This window comes from Antrostomus carolinensis, unplaced genomic scaffold (assembly GCF_000700745.2).
Source record: "Antrostomus carolinensis isolate BGI_N321 unplaced genomic scaffold, ASM70074v2 scaffold15464, whole genome shotgun sequence".
Lineage (NCBI taxonomy): Eukaryota > Metazoa > Chordata > Aves > Caprimulgiformes > Caprimulgidae > Antrostomus > Antrostomus carolinensis.
The window spans coordinates 5,330-25,584 of record NW_010311574.1 but is presented as its reverse complement, the minus strand read 5'-3'; the positions used below and the strand labels follow the sequence as shown (position 1 = coordinate 25,584).

At 41.1% G+C, this 20,255-nt stretch overlaps 1 protein-coding gene across 1 annotated transcript; it reads right to left on the bottom strand.

Moving 5' to 3' along the window:
* Positions 1-392: 392 nt before the first annotated feature.
* On the bottom strand, positions 393-19,929 carry LOC104524031 (microtubule-associated tumor suppressor candidate 2; the record flags this gene model as incomplete). Its single annotated transcript, XM_010166777.1, has 3 exons — positions 17,638-19,929; positions 11,505-11,745; positions 393-599 (listed from the first exon to the last, which is right to left on the bottom strand). Coding segments are annotated over exons 1-3 (2,740 nt in total), but the record flags the coding sequence as incomplete, so codon positions are not given.
* Positions 19,930-20,255: the final 326 nt, after the last annotated feature.

Sequence of the window (20,255 nt, the reverse complement as noted above, 5' to 3'; positions counted from 1 at the left end):
TCTAAACTGTTCTACACAGCTGCAATGTACTTACCTACCACAGTTTAGTGTGATTATTTACTGACTTCATCTTGTAAGAAGGGATATTCTTAAATAAAAACAAAATACAAAAATGCCTCAGTTTCACTCTTAATGTGATTTTCTCTGCAGCAGGGAAAACACCCCCTTTTATACGTAATGTGCATTCAGCATCTATTCATCTATTGTTAATATTTTTTAAAATTACACTGGAAAATCAAGATGCCAAATCTACACCTCAGTGGCACAGAGGAGATTAGTGAGTGCGGCATAGATTACATTAGTCCTAAATTAGATGCAAACTCCAGTCTGGACAATCCCGGAATACATCTATTTAATATCCCCCGAGAAAGAAGGCCACTTTTTGGACTTACGGTTGGTTGTCCTGCTTTGATCACTCTGAGTACTGTCGTTTGACTGGTTGCTGGAGACAGAGGATACACTTGAGCTCCTGACAAAACCAAATGCAGCCAGTTTAGCTGCTGGCAATCGTGAATAACCTGGAGGACGAAGTCCAGACTGGCAGGGCTTGGGGAGATTTGACTTTGCAGCACTTGGACATGAGCCTTTCTTAAGATCAACTGAAAGAAGGAAAGACATTTTTATTAAATAAATTAAACTGGGATATAATCACCATTACCTGTACCATCAGCTACATAAAGTCAGTATAGACTGAATACAAGTTTTAACGGCTGCTCAAACTGCGGTGATGTCTTATTCTTTACTCCACTAAAAAGAAGTTCTGTGGAACATTTGCAAGGTGCAATAATTTTTAAAATGTGAAATGCAGCAAAGGCCCATGAGGCATAACTCAAACTTCCAGCAAAGTAACATAGTTCAAGACTGCTAAGATTTTTTTTAATGTTATCTTCTGTTATGCTGTATCACTTTCTACTTTTACATTTGTTATGTGCCAATTAAAAGAAACTCATACACTGTGACAAATACTGTACACATAGCCTCCAATTTTGGAAGCTATTGCAGGACACGAACAATCCCCTTCAAGGGCACAGGACTTCTTTACATTCTGTCAAAGAAAACACTTCTTTGAAGTCTTTCTTTCAAATTTTGTTAAAAGAAAATGCCTTTTTCCTGCACCAAGCCTGGGAACGAGGACGTGACCTGTAAAGTATTTTTTTAACATACCACCAGCCATTTCCACTGATGGACTTCTCCTTACTACAAACCACCAGTCTATGTGAATGACATCAACCAAGTCTCAGATAACTGCCAATAGCAGGTTTATAACAGATGAAGTTAGGCAACAACAGTAGTTAAGCTACCATGTCTGCCTGTGGTAACTACTAACTGGTCATCTGTCTCTAGCTTGTATCCTAACCCATATTCTGCTGCTCTTGCTTAGGCAACCTTTTCTAGACAGAACATAGGTCCCTAAATGCCTCCAAATTGTATTCATGGAACAAAGGTCCATAAACATGACAGGATTGTCTTCAAGGACCAAAGATTAGAATTTGCTTTTGATTGGATCATCTGAATACCAAGTAGATCTGGACCTCAACTGTACACAAAATTTGGACAGAGCTTTTCCTTGTAGGTTTAATGATATCAGATTCTGATCCTTGTGGAATCCTGAGCAGCAAAAATATATATTAAAAAAAACCCCAAAACAACAAAGTTCTCCAAAAGATAATGCTAGAGTGTTTAATCAGCTGTCAGGACTGGTGGGTTAGGAGACTATCAACACATTCTGCCAGAAAAGGCCACAAAGTCACCCATTTTTCATTCTTGTTCTGTGAACACTGTTTGTGCATTAGCCTGACACATACTTCAAAGGAAGAAATGAACATTCATAATAAAAAGGAAAAATAGAAATTAACAGCACAGTAAGAATACGGTTTTCGTATTATTACATTAATTCTTTTGTAAACTATGTAGGTCACAGCCTTATTAATTTTAATGAAGCATTACACTTTGAGGAGACTTTACAGAAAACAAGACTAACTACTTTGAGCAGAAAAATGTTATGAGGATTTTGAAAGATAGTTGTGTACCTCATCACAATAATAATACTAATCTTTGTTTCACAAAATTAAGCCTTTTCTTTTGAAATAGAAATATGTGTAACACTAAGCTAAAAAGAGTTTTGTTATTCTATAAAATGTATTCCTATAAAGGACGTCAAAAAATACTCCATGCTCAATGAAAGAAATAATCCCAATATTACAGACTCTTAAAAATGTATTTTTTTTGTACCCACTTTTCACAAGCTGAGGCCTTTATTAAGGCACAAGGAGATGGACGTCTGACTGCGGCACCTTTATCAGTCCAGAGGGGGACATGCTGTGGAGAGGATTCCAAATACCTACAGTGTGTAATAAAAACCTGTTAATATCCCCATTCACCTTTTTGGCACCAACAGGGATAATTCTGGACTGTGACCCTGCATCTGGCTTCATTTGAACTATGTGAAGATGGGCTCAGAGGTAACTGTGGGTTCCAGGTGCAGATGAAGACCAGTGCAAGCACATTAGCAGGGAGAACAGTTAAGCAGTGATGTTTACCATCCATTCACTGCTAGGCTTGTGCAGCATTGCTTTGACAGTGGTCTATTACAGCTGGTTTATGGTTATCTGGAAAGCACCATCAAGGCAGACATCTTCCCTCCCCACTACCGGGTACGTTCACATCACATCTAAATGACTCTGCAGCAAAGTACTGCAAAACCTGATCTCAACGTTTCCCACAATATTATCAACATAGTTCACAATTAGTGTCAGTCATGTTAACTGATTTTCACATAGGAACAAGAAGAAGTGTCCAGGGAAAGGCCAAGAGTAAGAGTGCCAAATGCAAGAAATGACACACTAATAATCTTTTGGACAGGACCTCTCTATTTGAGAGGACTAATACTTTCCTGCATAGCAGGACTCAAGATTGGCTTATGCCAGTGTGAGGCTGCACTTTACCATGGAAGGATGATCCTGTGCTTTCTCTCTTTCACAATCAGACTTACCATGCCCTCACCAATGCTAATACAAATGCTTCAGCAGTATTTTGAACGGGTCAGATCATCTTGCTTACCCAACTGGCTGCACAGTCACACACTTGCTAGTACCTCGGCATCAGCTTCACCAGCTACCTAAAGGACTAATTACACAAGGACAACTGCATGTGATAAAAGGCACACAACTCAGCCACAGTGTGTGAAATGTTCCCCATGTTGCACTGGTGACAGGACCAAGCCCAGGTAGCCTCCAAATTTGAAGCAGAGGTGAGTACTCGTGGTAAGCGGCTGCAAGAGCAAGGAACCTGCCCAGGTCAGTGGCAGCAGGAAGAAGGTATGGGACTGTCTCTTGTAGGTTTTACAGGTTTCAGAAAAATGCACCAGCAGACCTGTGCTACAGAAGCTAAGAGCTGAGATTCCTTTTTCCTAAGAACCTCTGAAATTGAGGTAGAGGGAGAAATATTTCAATTTTACAGCAAAAAGCTATAAATATCACAGATTTCCTGCAGCAAAAAAGGGGAAATTCCACTGGGGCACGAAGGAAAGTGGTTAGAAATTGGTTTTGTTTAAAAAACATTTGAAATGCACTTGCCCTAGGAAAGTGAGGTTCACCTGGGACTCCCATGTCCCCAGCTTAACTGTGGGGATGCCCACAGCGATTCCTCAGCTGTCCATTCTCTGCACCGCCATGTCACCAAGAGTCTGCAGCCTGTGGTGCACCAAGCACCATGGGTGTCAACAAAGAATAAGATTTCCTTAAAACAAGAAGGTTTTTGGTAACAAATTGTCCAGCCATTTCTACCTTTGCTTCAAAATCATTCTCTGGGAACCAGGCAGAGGATTCAGTGGGCTTTCTCACACCTCCATGTGTGTTCCAGTTTGTGACTTCAATTCAAATTCCCCCTGAACTAACAATGTTTTGTATCTTGAACTCATCATCATCCTTAAATTATTTTTCACTTTTCTTCTTTGTAATCCAGCTCTTCTGTACCACAAGGACCTAGGGGCAGGACATTATCCTCATTAGGGATGCATTCAAATCCTTAAAGCATTTTGTGTCTACTTTCTCATTAAAATACATGAGACATCAGCCTCTTGTACGTATTTTCTGTTCTAAATATCATCAAGTTTTACAATGGATGTTCTTTATTTCTGTTTCTTAGAAGTATACAAGCACTCCTGCAAACAAGGTCTGGGAGTTAAAAACAAAAGTTATTTTAATGAGCAGCTTTAATTTTAATAAAAATCTGCCAAAATAAGCTTTTAAAATTGGACAAAAATCTTTCCAGCTGTCTCACTGCCTGAAGCTAATTATAGAATTAAGTATTGTTGTCTGTACGGCACACAAGCGACTTTCTATAACACTTCAAGCTGTTCCCATCTAGAAACATGAAAACATTTTGAGGTAGCAACTGATTGACAAAAACCAGATGTGCCTGGGGAGCCTTAAAAACAGTCTGAACCAGACTTCTTACGCATCCCCATTGCATGTGAATCACATCTCCATGCACATGTAGAACTAAAGAACAACTTTTATGTGACTTCCTGTGAAATCTGTTTTAGCTGAAATTAATGAAAAATTAAAGAAATGAGTTACACAGTTATGTTCTTTTGAAAAAGAGTAGTTCAAGACTCTGCTTCAACTCTGCTTGTGATTCAGGGATCCTTGGCAAGCTTTTGCTTTCTTGTGGTGGGGTTTTTGGTTGTTTGGGGGTTTTCTGACCAGCATTTCCATCAAAACTTTAATCATGAGGTGTAATTTTCTCTCAGAAATCTCACTTTCTTTTATAGGATGCTCTGAACATCATTATTCTCATTTCATATTGGGGAATATGAAATCGAGGGAATTGGGGAATATGAAGTCGAAGGAGGTGATTCTCCCCCTCTACTCTGCTGTTGTAAGGCCCCACCTGGAGTACTGCGTCCAGTTCTGGAGCCCCCAACACAAGAGAGATCTGGAGCAGTTAGAACAAGTCCAGAGGAGGCCACGAGGATGATCCGAGGGCTGGAGCACCTCTCCTGTGAGGACAGGCTGAGAGAGTTGGGGCTGTTCAGCCTGGAAAAGAGAAGGCTCCAGGGAGATCTTACAGCGGCCTTCCAGTACCTGAAGGGGCTACAAGAAAGCTGGGGAAGGACTTTTCATAAGGGCAGTTAATGACAAAACTAGGGGAAACGGGTTTAAGATGAAAGAGGGCAGGATTAGATTAGATATTAGGAAGAAGTTCTTCACTGTGAGGGTGGTCAGACACTGGAACAGGTTGCCCAGAGAACCTGTGGATGCCCCCTCCCTGGAAGTGTTCAAGGTCAGGTTAGATGAGGCTTTGAGCAACCTGGTCTAAGTGGAAGGTGTCCCTGGGGGTTGGAACTAGATGATCTTTAAGGTCCCTTCTAACCCAAACCATTTTATGATTCTGTGATTCTATGATCCTATGAATCTGGGGCAAAGAAGTTACCCGCAAGGTCATTGAATTGGTCAGAGATAGTACAAGCAGAGTTAATTCACCTCAGAGTTAACCTCATCATTAACATCTTTGCAGATTAAAAATAAATCAGGCAAGTAAGAAACCTATTCTGTCACCACTACCTTTGTGGTTTCCCTATTATAGACATAATGACTTATCTCTGAACAAAAACTGAGCTAAGGGGCTTTAAAACAGAAGCTTTAATGATTTACATTTAAACAGCAGTGAGCAGGTTGTGCCCAGTCTCCCTGGTGGCCTCTCATCCAAATACTGGGGACAGTTCAGTTCCAAAGGCAAAGCAGCTGTCACTGCTGAACATCAGTTAATTTCTGATCAGTCAGTCCACCGTCATGGAAATGCTCATCTCCTCCTGATTCAGACTTAAAAGCCCCAAAAAGCTGCTCTGTGCCTTCCCAGCTCCCAGGCAACCCAAGGCATATTCTCACCACCACAAGAATTTGTCAATTCATGCTTAATTCAAACTGCAAACGTCCATGTTCGCTTTGCAGCTGATGTGCAAAGCAGCAGCATCCCACAGAAACATCCAGCACAGGAACTGTCAGTGCCTTTCACTGTGGTTGCCACTGAAAGCCCAGAGCAGCAAGAACAGCCCTCTGTGCGTTGAAGCCTTATTTCATCCACCCAGCTGCTACTCATAGGCTGCTCAGAAGCACTGTGGGTGCCCAAAGAGGGACAATGCTTGGGTCTCACCAGGGAGGTGGCAAGGTATGAAGCATTTGTCTGCTGCTGCATCCAGATTGTTACTGATACTGTTCTTATGAATGACAATTCGGTACAACAGTCATACAGACAACCCTCCTCATACAATGCATTTTGGTTCTTTGAAGACGCCGTAATTGTTGGGAGCAGTGAGCTGGCATATGGCTAAGTCTCAAGCATGGTGCCAATGTCCTCAGCGAAACTGATGAAAAAGTTTGTGTCTCCTTTTGAAGCACTTAATTTTTCTTTATGAAATACAGTCAGATTGCTCTCTCAAAGAAAGCAAAGTGACAAATGAAAACACTGCACATTTGTGGAGCATAGAGAATACTTTCCTCTCGGAATTCTCTCATCACTTCTTTCCTTAAACAAGTTCGTAAGTTAAGAAGTATTATGAGTCACAATTAAGAACACTGTGAGCTCAAATCCAAGTACCTCAGACAGTAAAACAAAGCTGGAGCAGCAGTAACACAACATTTTGGGAAGTAACCTCACACCCCCTTGTTTATCATCAGATCTCATTTACTTTTTCAAGTATCAGGTATTCCCGAGAATAAATGTGAAAGCAAAGCTTCCCTATCAGGAGAAAGCTGTACACATATTGTAGCACTCATGATGAAATACATTATACATATGCAAAGACACAAATAAATGCATATATCTGCAAGTAACCAGAAATATTGCCATCCTGATTTATATATAAATTGTATCTTTAACAAGACTTGACTTGCTTAGAAATGAGAGGAACTGCTAGACCCTCAGGACTGGCAAGTTTAATACACAAAGAGGTGATAAGGAAGTAACATTTCATTAACTCACTTTGAGAAAAAAATACCATAAATACTACTGAAAAATGTAGAATTAAGTGAAATTAATAAGTAGAATGAAGTGAAGTTTTAATGATAAGATCTCTGTTACACTTTTCAAAATCAGACATTAATCCCATCAAAATAACCAGATAATTAATGCAAATCCTAACACACTTGCTCCAAGAAGTCTTTATAACCAAGGAAAACATATTCATAATTTATATGTTATAGACATAGTATCCTTCAATGCTTGTTTTGAATTACAAGTTTCTCATAGAAAGAGCAGAGTCAATTTATATAAAATAAACAAATGTTAAGCTTTCAGAGACACTACTGCACTTTTAAATACATCACAATTCAATGACTTCCTATCTTACCTGCAGCACAGAAAGCTTTTTCTCACAGTCAGGTTGCTTGCCTGACCCATCCATGCCCACCCTGATGTAAAACATCACCTAAGGAGCAGCACTGCTTAAGAAGAAACTTGCAGTCAGTGCCAACACACGTCTGCCATGTCCTACAGATGAAGAAGGATCACTGCTCCAGTCACATTTAAGGCATCACACTTGGAGATGACACTTGCAGGATCATTCATTATTATTTTACTTTCTACGTGTGTCTCAAAACTAATGAAATCTTTAATATACTTGTAGTGCTTGCAGTCCATCACAGCAATTCAGGGATTTAATTATCAATTACTTTAGAGTCAGTTTTATGAGTATTAGCATTATAAATGTGCCAAACCACCCAGCTTATCAGTGCTGCTTAAGCAAACCGCTACATTATGAACGGCATGGCATAGCGGAATAAAATCCTCATTATAAGGCATTGCTTCTGTCCTCGATACCATGCCATGGCAGTTTCAGTTTAAAAGCCTCCGTGGTACCTCACACTTTGTCATGGGGTGGCAACTGGTTAGATCCTCCTGCTTCCATTACCCCAGGGCAAGACTGAAATCGCTAGGATTAGAAACTGGATTAAAAGCTCAGGATCAAGCTGCAAGACATGCTGATTAGCAGTCCAGAATGCAGGACTGGTATCCTTGACATAAAAATATCTCCTAGTCCCCAGCTGCTTTTGCTGCAGTCAGACAAGCCCTCACACCCCACAACATGCATGAGCAAAGAGCCTACCAGCACTGCTTCCAGTATGCTGGCCATATGCTCATGTATTTTATTTGCTTATATCTGTAACTATGACTCTGTTGAAGGTATGATTAATCCTGTTTCACAAATAAACAGTTCTGGAGAACAAGCCTTAAGAGGAGCGGCTGAGGGGACTGGGGTTGTTTAGCCTGGAGAAGAGGAGGCTGAGGGGAGACCTTATCACTCTCTACAACTACCTGAAAGGAGGGTGTAGTGAGGCAGGTGAGTGTCTTTTCTCCCAGGTAACTAGTGACAGAACGAGAGGAAACGGCCTCAAGTTGCACCAAGGGAGGTACAGATTAGATGTCAGGAAACATTTCTTCACGGAAAGGGTTCTCGGGCACTGGAAGGGGCTGCCTGGGGAGGTGGTTGAGTCACCATCCCTGGAGGTGTTTAAAAGACGGGTAGATGAGGTGCTCAGAGATATGGTTTAGTAGTGGATAGGTACAGTTGGGCTCAATGATCTCAAAGGTCTTTTCCAACCAAACAATTCTATGATTCTACGATTCTATAATATTGCATCAAAACCAATAATGCAGTTTAAAGTTTAATACCACAACTAACTGCCAAATCAAGGGAAAGTGGTTGACAGAAAGCTGAAAATCATGTCAGGTGCCTTAAAACGATTGGCTAGATGGTGCCTGATCCTGCTCAGAGCCCCACCGGTCAGCTTCACACCAGCTGTGGTATGCCAGGGGTTGCTGTCCCATCCAGCCCCTCTGTGGCAACCAGGGACTCATCTCTGGTCTGAGTTTGTGCACCAGCATGGACACACCCACAGGAACCAGTTCTCTGCTGCCCTTCCACTCCTACACCAGTCTTGTCCTGTCTGCTATCACTTGAGCCTCTTTCATGAGCAATTTGTTCCTCTCAAAAGAAATTATTGAAGACGAAAAGACTGGTATGCTGACTTACAAAGTTATACATTGCTGAGAGAAAGATCATTTGAGGTATACAAGGAAAAATGCTTTATACAAGGAAAAGGTGATTATAAGCCAATCTTGAATGGATAGTTGGGAAATAAAATGCCAAAAAGAAAAGAATATAAAGTAACTAATATAAGGCACCAGAAACACATGACAGATCAATATGGGGAGGCACTGAATCAACAGAGAGCAATGGGAAATACTCTGCAACAGAATACCATGTTACAGAAAAATTAAACATGTTCTTCATCTCGCAAAGAAAACAGAAGGTGAGATGCCAGAAGTGAAAACAATGTGTCCTGGGGTGGACACTAAAAAACTAGAGACATTAGCAACCTCTCCAGAACAAGTCTTGGGTAATATGAAATCAATAAAAACAGTTAGAGCCTGAAGAACAGATGAGACACACTTCAGGATCCCAAAAGAGATGGCAGACAGATTATTGGGCTACCATGAGGTATCTTTAATAGCATCTTTGAAACAGCAAGGTATCAATAGACTAGAGAGAAATAAACAAAATAACAGTCATAGGAAAGAAATTACGGAAAGGTACGAATTAAATTTTACCTCCAAAGCAGACAAGATCCAAGAAATAATCAGTGATAAGATCAAAAGAACCCAACTTTTGAGAAATAGGACAACTTTAGGAAATAGGAACTTTAGTGGAATAAGAATCACATTAACAGCTACTGCAATTTGCTCATGTATACTTCACTTTCACTGGTATTTTTAAAGTCAGGATTACAGGCAACAAATAGGACTGATACACTGATACTGTTTAAATTTAGAATGTCAGATATTATAGGAAGACAGTAAATTAATACATACAAGTTCCTATACAGATAAAAAATAGCTAAGGAAAAGACATATCTGCAGTCATCAATGATGTGGGATAATTAAGCTGAATGAATAAAAGTCAAGGCAACATTCAGTTCTGAGGATCAGAAAAAGACAGTGGAATTGTTAATAGGTCCTGCTGATATATCCTCTCATAGCTATGTCCCAGACTTGCTCCTGTTACATAACAGCTTACCCTACTCATACCCTGAACTTTCAGCATCTTGCAGTTCTATTTAAATTGAAAATATGATACAATCTCTCTCTGTACCTGTATTCCCATGTTCAGTACTGACTGAACTCAATGTACAGGGCTGAACTGGTATTTACTGCCCAGCATACAAGCCTGGAGTGCCTCAAAAGTCACACACAGCTGAGCTTATTCAGCTCCTGATAATGGCATCAATGTAGATAAACTCCAGGTGCAAGGTCAAATGGTAAAGGATAGTGGCAAGAGGCACTGTGTTATAGAGAGCCTTGGTTTTCTGATAAGCCCTAAATCCTGGCAACCTATACTACTGACTGGTAGTGTTCTCTCAGGTTAAGTCAAGGCACTCTGACCCACTTCCATTCCACCTCTAAATCTCTTCTGCAGCCTAGTATGGAGAAAGGAATACTGGGGAGAAAGAGTAATAGTTTTCAAATAACAGCAAAGAGGAGAAGACCCCACATCCGCTCCAGATACAAAAGGAAGTAAATTGCAACTAAAGGGATTAGGCAAAACACTAGGGAAAACTTTTAACTTGAAAGAAGTTAACACATTGGAGCAGCCTGCCTTAAGAGTTTAAATAAACATTTATCAGAAGGAATCCTGTCCCAGGGCAAGAGGAGGGACCATATGACCCCAAGTCATTACTTAACTTTATCCCTTATGACTATGTTTTAAAAATCTCTGCAGACTTGTAGGTTTTTAAAACAGCTGCTATGTTTCATGCTGGCAATGACTGATTTTCAGTTGTCTCTGAACTTGCTGCTGCGTAAATGCATGTTGTTGAAACCACCAAGTTTTTCCAGGCTAACAAAGACTGTCCTGTAGAAGTAATTATTATCTCTGTGTTGCGGCATCGCACACTTCTCCTTCTGACTCTTCTCTTGCTTTTCCCTTCCCTCTGATTCTGCCCAGGGTCATGCTGAGCTGTGCAGTAGCTGGGAAGAACAAGGTGTTTTAAATGGTGTCTCCAAAGAAGTGTATACCAGGGCTTTAGAGAATCAGGGTCTCTGCTGCCAGGCTTTCAGAGCACAATATGGTGGGGAATGACATTTTCAGATTGAACAACAGGGTCTTCCTGATGGAAGAAAATGGCACATTATCTTCTGCAGGACAAAAGCAAGGACTTTTCAGGCATTTACAAGGAAGAGGACGAAAAAAAAAAAAGCACAATGAGAATTATTACCTAAATTGATTCTCCTTCTTTGGCAATGACCTGTTAAACAACCTTTGTGCACGTCCCAGGCTCCCTAGTCAGCCTTGCCTCAGGACAAAAAGACACACCTCAAATAATGCTGTTGGAGCTTTGTAGTATCAGGTCAAGATGTTGCTCATTTTATGGTATTTCTGTCTGAAAAAAACAATCTTACTGGTGACTACACTCAAAGGAAAGGAAAGAAAGTTCATACTTTACCTGAAGCATCAGGATGATAGAGGCTGGGAGCACTTGTTATTTCTCCTTGCTGATGGAGACAGCTACCTGAGGATCTTTGACTTGCAATGAGAATCCTGCTTTTTGCAGATGGTAACCTGGACACTGCACCCAGTCCTAACTGTGGCTTGAGTATCATGGCGGATCGATAAAAACTTGGTGGGACCTCGTAGTGAGTATATGGTGGAGGGCAAAATTCATCTTTTGCAGGCCTTTCCCCAGCCTACAGAAAAATCATCAACAGAGATATGATACAATAAATCAATAAACCCAGAGAACATGGAGCTCGAAATTGCTTATGAAGGGAAGTTTTCCCTCCTTGTGAATCTGCACTTCAGAGCACTGCAGAGTGATCATCACTTTCAAAAACTGATGGTTTCAACATGTAAACTGCTCTCTACAAATACACACATTACAGTCTCAAAACCCAACCAAACCCAAATAAAGAACTGATCTCTTCCAAAAAAGAAAACAGACAAAAGGAAGATCTTCAATTAGTGAAAATTAATTTACTTTTAAGACCTGAAAGGTGATACTATTTACAGAGGTAGATACACCAAGAGAGTGTGTAAATGGAACTTTTACTATGTTATTTTAAATATTCTTACTAAGATACAATTTTGGGGGAAGTTGGTTTTAGCTTAGATAGTTAAAGTAAAGCTGAAGGTATTTTAAATTAATTCATCAAAGAAATGGTATTGTCAAATCATTTGTGTGAGAAAAAAAACTCTAAATGTTCTTACTGCAAAATGTAATCTGTGCCTCTGAAGTTCCTGAAAAGAGACCTGATTGTGGAGGTGGGCACATTTCTATATGTTACATTTTCAGGGGATTTTTGAATATTCCAAATCAAAGCTTTAAAACCCAGCTGCCCATTTGAACTGGAGAAAAAAAGGCGAATCTGTAGATGTGAAACATTTATTGTTTATCACAAAATAGATGATGCTTTGCTAGAATCAGAGACAAATCTCTCGGTATTTTAATGGGTGTTTACGGGGAGGGCAGCACAGTAAGGCCCAAGCTGGAAATGTTTCCAGCAAACTGGCTGTCACCAGAGAATTTGCACTGAGAGAATGACCCAGTTCCCCAATTCAGCCCTTGCATTTTTCTACACTCAAGCTGGGCTCTGACTCCCACCTCGCCATGCTGCCTTGTCACTCAGGACACAGGCTCAGAGCAATGTCAGTAGCTTTCATCTCTCTCATTTACAAAGAACTATTTGCTTGTCAAGGTAGAGTCCAACTTCTTTACTATTTTCTTATAAATTGTAAAATCATCATAATCTAGAAAGGACCCATGAATATTTTTTCAGTGCATCCCATTTACACAAGAGAGAAAAAACGGCTTAGGAAATAGGAAATCTGAACTAAAGTTGTTTAAAAATTAATCAAAAAAGTGCCATAGGCTACCTAGGAAGAAATGTAACTGCCAATTAATTAACTCTACTGTAAGTTATGATGCATATAATATGCCAAATCAATTTCTATTTAGCAATTATAAGCATTTAGAATATGCACTTCAACATTGGCTATAAAAGCTTTGATCCTAGCTGCTTCAAGAGCTTTAATCCTAATTTAGCAAATCTTTAATATACTAAAAGAGACAAGATTGGCCTTAAACTATTAAATATAGAATTTTGAGGCCTTTGCACTGGAACTGGGAGGGCAGATGTAACAAACACTGAGCATTATAACTTCGCTCTATATTTTTTCCTTTGTTTGCAGTCCTATTTCTTGCCATTAGATCTTTCTGTTTCCTTCTTCATTATACTCCTATGACCTATTTCTACAAGTTAGAATGCAGGTTTTTACTGTATAGATGGTTCTCTAGGCTTGGACTGCAGTAGATGTTTAGCTGCTTATTTTCAGCTTCTGGATATGAGATTGTTTGCCTGGATAAGATTTGGTTATCTTTTCTCTCCCTGATTAATTTATTTCAATCAGAATTCACTATATACTTCCTATAATTTCATATTTAACTGGTACTGAACATACCAATGACAAGCACTTCAGTATAAGGAATAGAGAAAATATTTAAATATAGAAACCATGCATTTTTTATAAACTGGGTCAGCTTAGCCAAACCTTCAGTCACCTAATTTTTTTCTTTATTGACAGTATGCTATGAATAACACAGAAGAGCAACAAACATGCACACAAAAACAATCAGTCACAAGCATAAAACCTCTCAAGCTGAGTAAAGTGAGAAGGATTTACCCAACTATCTCTTGAAGAGACCAATTTTGGGGGACATAAACTTGCTATGAAGACACATTCCTTTTTCTTTTTGATTTAACGATGAATTCATGAAGTGTATAATTCAACTTGTCTCTACAGAATCACATGCAATTATTGATTATTGAGACCATTTTAAAGATCTTCAGAATGATTTGGATTAATATGAGACCTGTCAACATCCTGTACTAGAGTTTTGTACGTGGGACTTCTAAAGAAATGATCTGTCGCAGCCTGTCAAATAAAAAGAAGCTCAGCTCAGAGTTTTATTGTGTGTGGCTGGCTGCTCATTTCCCACTCCTCTCACTTAATGAATTTGTTAGAAAGAGCTAGAAAGTCTGCAGCAAATACTTGGAGTATACAAGAATTTCCAGAGGCTGGGTAATCCTGAGCAGAGCTGGCAGCACGGCCAGCAGGTAAGAATGCCCAACACTTTCCTTCATGTTACTTGGTTTATAACACTGTCAAACATTAATGCCTCAAGCAAGAATCTTCTTGTCAAGTGCCTGCTTCAGGCAACTCTTTGGGAAAAGAGTTGTCAACATCAGTTCAGGCAGTTCAGGTAACAAGATTAGAGGTTGTATAAAACAACTCCCCCTGCCCCTTTTTCCACTACAGGGCTTTCATTTCAACAGATGTAATCCATGCTCTCCAGAGCAGAAGGATGTCTGTGGGGAAACGACACAAGGAGGTGGTTGAACATGACAGGCACAGTCTTGGGGAGGCAGGCAGGAGAGCTGGTGATGAACAGACCTCCTTACAGACCCCCACCAGAACCATGACTCTTGGCAGTAGCCATGAAGTGAATAAAGTGAATAAAGTGAATAAAGTGAGACAAGCACCACTCTCTGACAAGGCATGGACTATATCAATATGGCTAAACATTCACTCTGCAGACCAGGTTGGTCTCATCCATGCTGGTCCTTTGGAACAGACTCTGGGTGAGCACACGCTGGCAGAGGTGGACACTGAGCTGGGGAGTGTGCTCCCAGTCCATCAGTATGGACAACCTTGCATGAGCCTTGAAGGGCACGCTCTCCCACTGTTCAGTTCACTAGCACAGCTACCGCCTTTGTGTCCCACAGTTTGCTCTGTTACTTCCCACAGAAGTTACTGGGAACACAGAGTGGTCACAAATTCCCACTGGTCCTGACTAGAAGAAGTTGAGGTCCACACTGAGATGAGGAGCCTATGCTGTGATGAAGCATGTGGACAGCAGCAATCTGCCTTGGGCAATGACTGTTTGTTTTCAGCAGTTCACTTTGAGGGGTTTTGTACCACTTTTTTTAGACAAAGACAGGCATGAAAGATCTACCTCCATACCATGCCAAGGTTCCAAAGAAAAGCACTTGAGGAGCTGCCAATGCCGCAGGCAAGGCTGCCCATTTAACCTTAACTGAATTCCATTACGGACGCAGTCCCTAAGCACAGCTGGACTGCCTTCACACCTGAGCTGGGATCTTTGTCTGAGCTGCCCTACGTGGGCTTTAGTGCAGGCAGCTCAAGGAGCTCTGCAGGCTCCCCACTGCATGAAGGTAGCCCCTTGAGTCTTCCTCAGAGAGCTCTCCAGGCCTTGCCTTGGAGTCTCCTGCCCAAAGACAGTACCTTCCTGTTTTTTCTAGTTCACAGCACCCAGAGTTGTATGTAATTGTTCCTGCCATTTAGCTAGCTGAACGGTACTTAGAGATTACAGGTCTGATTGATAGCAGCTATTAACACTCCCTGTCATAGCTATGTAAAGAGCTATAAAATGCTAATCAAAGCTCTCCAAAGCCCAAACTGGATGTGTGAAATAGGGTAATCTGGGATTTTTTCTCTCACAAAGACAGTAGCTGTCCTGCCCCACCATCTCCTTGTCTCCAAAATCTCTGAGTCTTCAACACTGTGCCTTCACCAGGGTGATCTTGATCTACCTCAATCCATTCTAACTGGCTTCTTTTGGATTACACATCAGTCATCTGCCATGAACCCATACTGTGCACAGCTGCTCTTCTAAGCATCTGTCCTCTTCCATGGATCAATCATTTCCCTTTCTCTTGGTCCATGCTGGAGCCAAATCAGTCCCATTTGCATTCCTCTAACTACCAGGAGAGTAAGGTAATTGAGGTGGCAGCCCAAGAGAGCAAATACCACCCTCTGCTATCAGCTCCTGACTCCTGGGCTAATGCAAACTCATAACGCAAACTGCAATTTGATTGACTTTTCCTTCCCAACCTCTCCTCCAGGCAATCCAGCTTCTCTGAAAAACCAACTTGGTTGGCTTCAAACCTTTCCTCATTGAAATACACACCCAAAGCCATATTTCTTGGAGGAGCAGTGGAAGATGCTTTGGATGTTCTCCAGCCCATAAGTGTTCTCCTTCTACCCCTGGTCTACAGTAAATCATGGTGCAGACTTGCCACAACCTGAGTCTTTCTCATGTTAAGAACAGTCCTCAACAGTGCACAGAAATCAGTCCTTTGCTCCCAGATGTGTCTGCTGATCCTACCTAATTATCTGAACCCCAATACCTATGGTCTTCAGAGGGTCATGTCACTCTATAAGCAGACAAATAGCTGCACAGTCTTGGTTACTTTGTCTTTAATTTCTGTAGCCATATATTAAACAGTAATAACTTAGTAATTTTCTCTCACAAGGTGAATGTGAAGATATACTGAGAATGGCTGGCATAGACAAGCTCATAATTACTTTAATAATTCCTCCGCTGGATACAAAATATAAGGGACAGAGCTGGAAACTGAAGGTAGTGAAAGGTCCTTTCTGTGTTCGGGGTGAGATGTGCTCTATGGAAAACTATAATCCATGATCCCTTCAATAGGTTGCCTGTTAACACACCATAAGGGCCAATCTATACTCACACACAAAATCTTAATTTGGGTATTTGCAGACTTGTGATTGTCAACAGTGTCACCAAATTTGTTATTTCAATATTGTTCCTTGGATAAATACTGTAGAATGAGACAGGCATTAAAATAGCCTCAATAACTCCACAAGACACACTGAAAAAAAAAAAAAAGATTTTTTTTTTTTTTTAAAAGACTGGTTCAAATTAAATACACCTGTTTCATCTCCAGTATTTATACAAAAAGCTTGGCTGTTGAGCTACCACAAGTCCCAAAGCAGCAGGTGCAAGGGTACATCACAGACCCAAAGGTAGCTCCCTCTTCCCTGTCCTTTCTCCACCTTCCAAGCAAGGTCAAACTTCCTCCATTGGGCTCACCTCCCAGCAGGGATTTTGGGGAACTGAGACTCCTGTACAACTTACCAAGCTGGAAATACAACGAGATATCAGGAGCCAGAATTGCCCAGAGGGACTTCCATCACCTTTTGGCTGCTAGGGAAGGCTTTCCAGGGAAAAGAGATTTCTTATTTGAGGTGCAGGTCAATATAACACACAGCATTAAAATGAGTCAAAAGTAAGTATTTTCCTGTATGATATACACAGAATATAAGGAGAGCTCTGATAGTCCCTGGGTTTCAGTACAGCTCAACATGAAGCAATTAGTTTAGACCACTAGTGCTCTGTTTGCAAAAACCTGCTAACTTTCCCATTAAGGAGGAAAAGTCTCTGTGGGCAAATTACATTCATTTCCCAAAGCTATTCTTTGGGGGTGGGGGGGGTGGAATCCATTTATGGATAAATTCAAACAGCGTGTCTTTTCCTTTCTACACATCCCTATTTATACTACCAGCAGGTGACCGGTTTGCTGGGAAACACTGGAGGAGCGCAGTGACAACTTCCAGACACAGATCAGACATCGCAACAGGGTCAGTGCCAGAAACAGTTAAGTAAGATAATTTCTAATGATCACACATTGCTCGATTTAGGATTTATATCACCACCTAGCACACCAAACAGGTTGTCAAAGCTACCTCCTTACCTCCTGCAGAAACTTCTCACTCATCGGACCAAAGTGATGACCTGTGGGTCTAATTCCTGACACCACCAGCCCTGAACTGAAGAGTCTTGGCTTCTGGAGGTCGGGCTTAAATTTGTCATACAGGATGTTGGGGGGCTTTGCCTCCTCTCCGTTGGATGCCTTCTGCTCCGCAGAGATGGGCAAGCCACACGCAGGGGTACCGAAGGGCAGACCCGGGGGCGCAAATGAAGGGTCGAGCTGCTCTATCGAACGAGGGTTTCGTCTAATGTATGTGATGATTTTAGGTCTCACAGGTTTGGGCCTAGGTATTGCAGGTTTAATCTCAATGCTTTCTTCCAGCTTTTCACTGCAGTCACTGTCCACATCTGCCTTATCTGCAAGGGAGCCCTTGGAGTGGACCAGGATAGGTTTTGGGATGGCACTGGTGCAAGCAGTCTTGATAGGCACTTTAGGGGATATGTTTAACAACTGCGTACTGTCAATGGGAGGTAGGACTGAGGAGGGTGACAGTTTGGCAACATGAAGTGCATAAAGGTCCTTTAAATTACTGTTTGATAGCGTGGGTTGACTATTGACATCCAGCGTTGACACCGGGTGCACAGGAGTTGAGACACATAAAAAGGCATCAGCCTTTGCAGAAACTTTACAGCTCCCTGGTGCTTCATCTGGAGGATGTTTCTGTGCATGAGCTGTCTTTTTACTTGGAACTGAAAAACTCAAGGTTTCCGCATCATTGTCGTTGTTGTCAGGTTCCTGGTTTGACACTGTCTCTTCACGGCATGCTCTGTGCTGATCTGAGAGATCAGAAGCAGGCACAGCAGCATCCTCAGTGCTTCCTTTGACTAGCATCAGTTTATTCTCATTAGCTTTCAAGGGTTTGCTGTCAGGTAGATTAATGTTATGTGTAAGAGATATCTGTTCACCAACTGTTTCAGTGCAACCCGTGTCAGCTCCATGTAAATTTTCATTTTTTCCAGGTGTCGCTTTGTCACTGGATTTACTACTGCAAGTGAGTGGGAATATTGTTTCCACTTCTTTGTCAGTAAAGTATTCCTCAGCAACCTGGTTAGTTGCCCTGTTGTCACTGTCATTGCTTCCTCCCCCTTCCCCACCGATGGTGATGTTATCACTTAGCAATTTATCATTACGATAGGTTACCACCTGGCTTGACAATGGATCCTCTACTTTATTACAAGTGTCTTGAAAATGGGATGCTTGAAATTTTGATGCATCAGACAAAGAGCCTTTCTGTTCCTGCATTGCTGTATTTTCATCTTTTTGACATCCCGTGAACTCTACCAGCATAATTCTCTCAATCTTTTGTTGACACGTGTTTTTAGATTGTAGAGATGGTGCAGTCTTAAGCTCCAATTTTTTACTTTTATCACCCTGACCTAATTGTGCTTCTGATTTACTAGCAATCTCATTGGGCTTAACAGCTGAATGTTGAGAATGAGAAGTATGCAATGTGCTTTCAATGTTAACATTTGGTACATTTTCTGGTTTACTTATTTTCTTGTTCCCTGAGGTAGATGGTTTGGAATAAAATACAGTATTTTCCTCTGAGGTATTGTCAAGTGGATGAAACACCATCCCAAGAAAATGATCCGTGGATGTTTTTTGTGATTTCTCTGTATTTCCTATCAGATGGTGTGACCTGTCGATGGAGTCCAATGATGCAGAAAGCAGACGTTTACATGACACGCGGCCAACGCAGTCTTTTGCAAATGTTTCAGATTGAGGAGAGAATTTACTTGGTCTTCCTAGAGAAAGCCTTTTTATTCTCTCCATCTCCACAGTCCTGGACATTTTACCCTTAGAAAAGTTCTGAGTGACGTCAACGTCACCTTTGGAAATAACCTCCAGGTTGGCATCATTTGTGCTACTTTTTAAATTGGACAGACTTTGTCCTCGGCTAATCCTGATATGCCTTGATATATCCTTAGCTTCGCTGGTCCTACAATCTTTCCCCACTTCCCTGCTTGTGGTGGAGGGCAGATTACTTTCCTGCACACTGGTGTGACAGGTCCGAGAGTCTCTGAAGGTCAGAAGTTTATTCTGCTCTGTATTCAAATGAGTAACTTTCTCTGATCCTCCAGAGTGTATATTCCCACTCTCATCTGTCAAATCACGTTTTTTAACATCTCTTTCAGTGGTTCTAACTTTTGTCACGATTTGGTTGGCATTGGTATCCCCCACACTCACTATGCTTTCATTATTATTTTTTATTTCGCTGTGGTTGTCCTGAAGCTGGGCATAACATGACTTGTTTGGGATTAACGGAGCACTCATTTTGAAGCTTCAGGTGACTGCTTTATTGGCAGTCCTAATTAATGAGAAAGCGCTTTTTTCCCTATCAGATTAACTATTATGCATGCTTCGGTTATACATTTAAATTATAAACTGATCAGTAGAAAATTCCTCGTCAGAAAGCTTGGAGTCTCTTGTCAGAGTCACATTTTTGTGCTGCTCAGTTGTCTTTCATACAGCTTTTGGACCTAGGAAATCTTTATGATGTGCAGTAGAGAGGTTCAACGAAAGCAAAATAGATCAAGTTCCTTCCGAATGAGAGCCAGTTAATCCAGCCAGCCTACAAGAAAGAAAACAAAACAAAACCA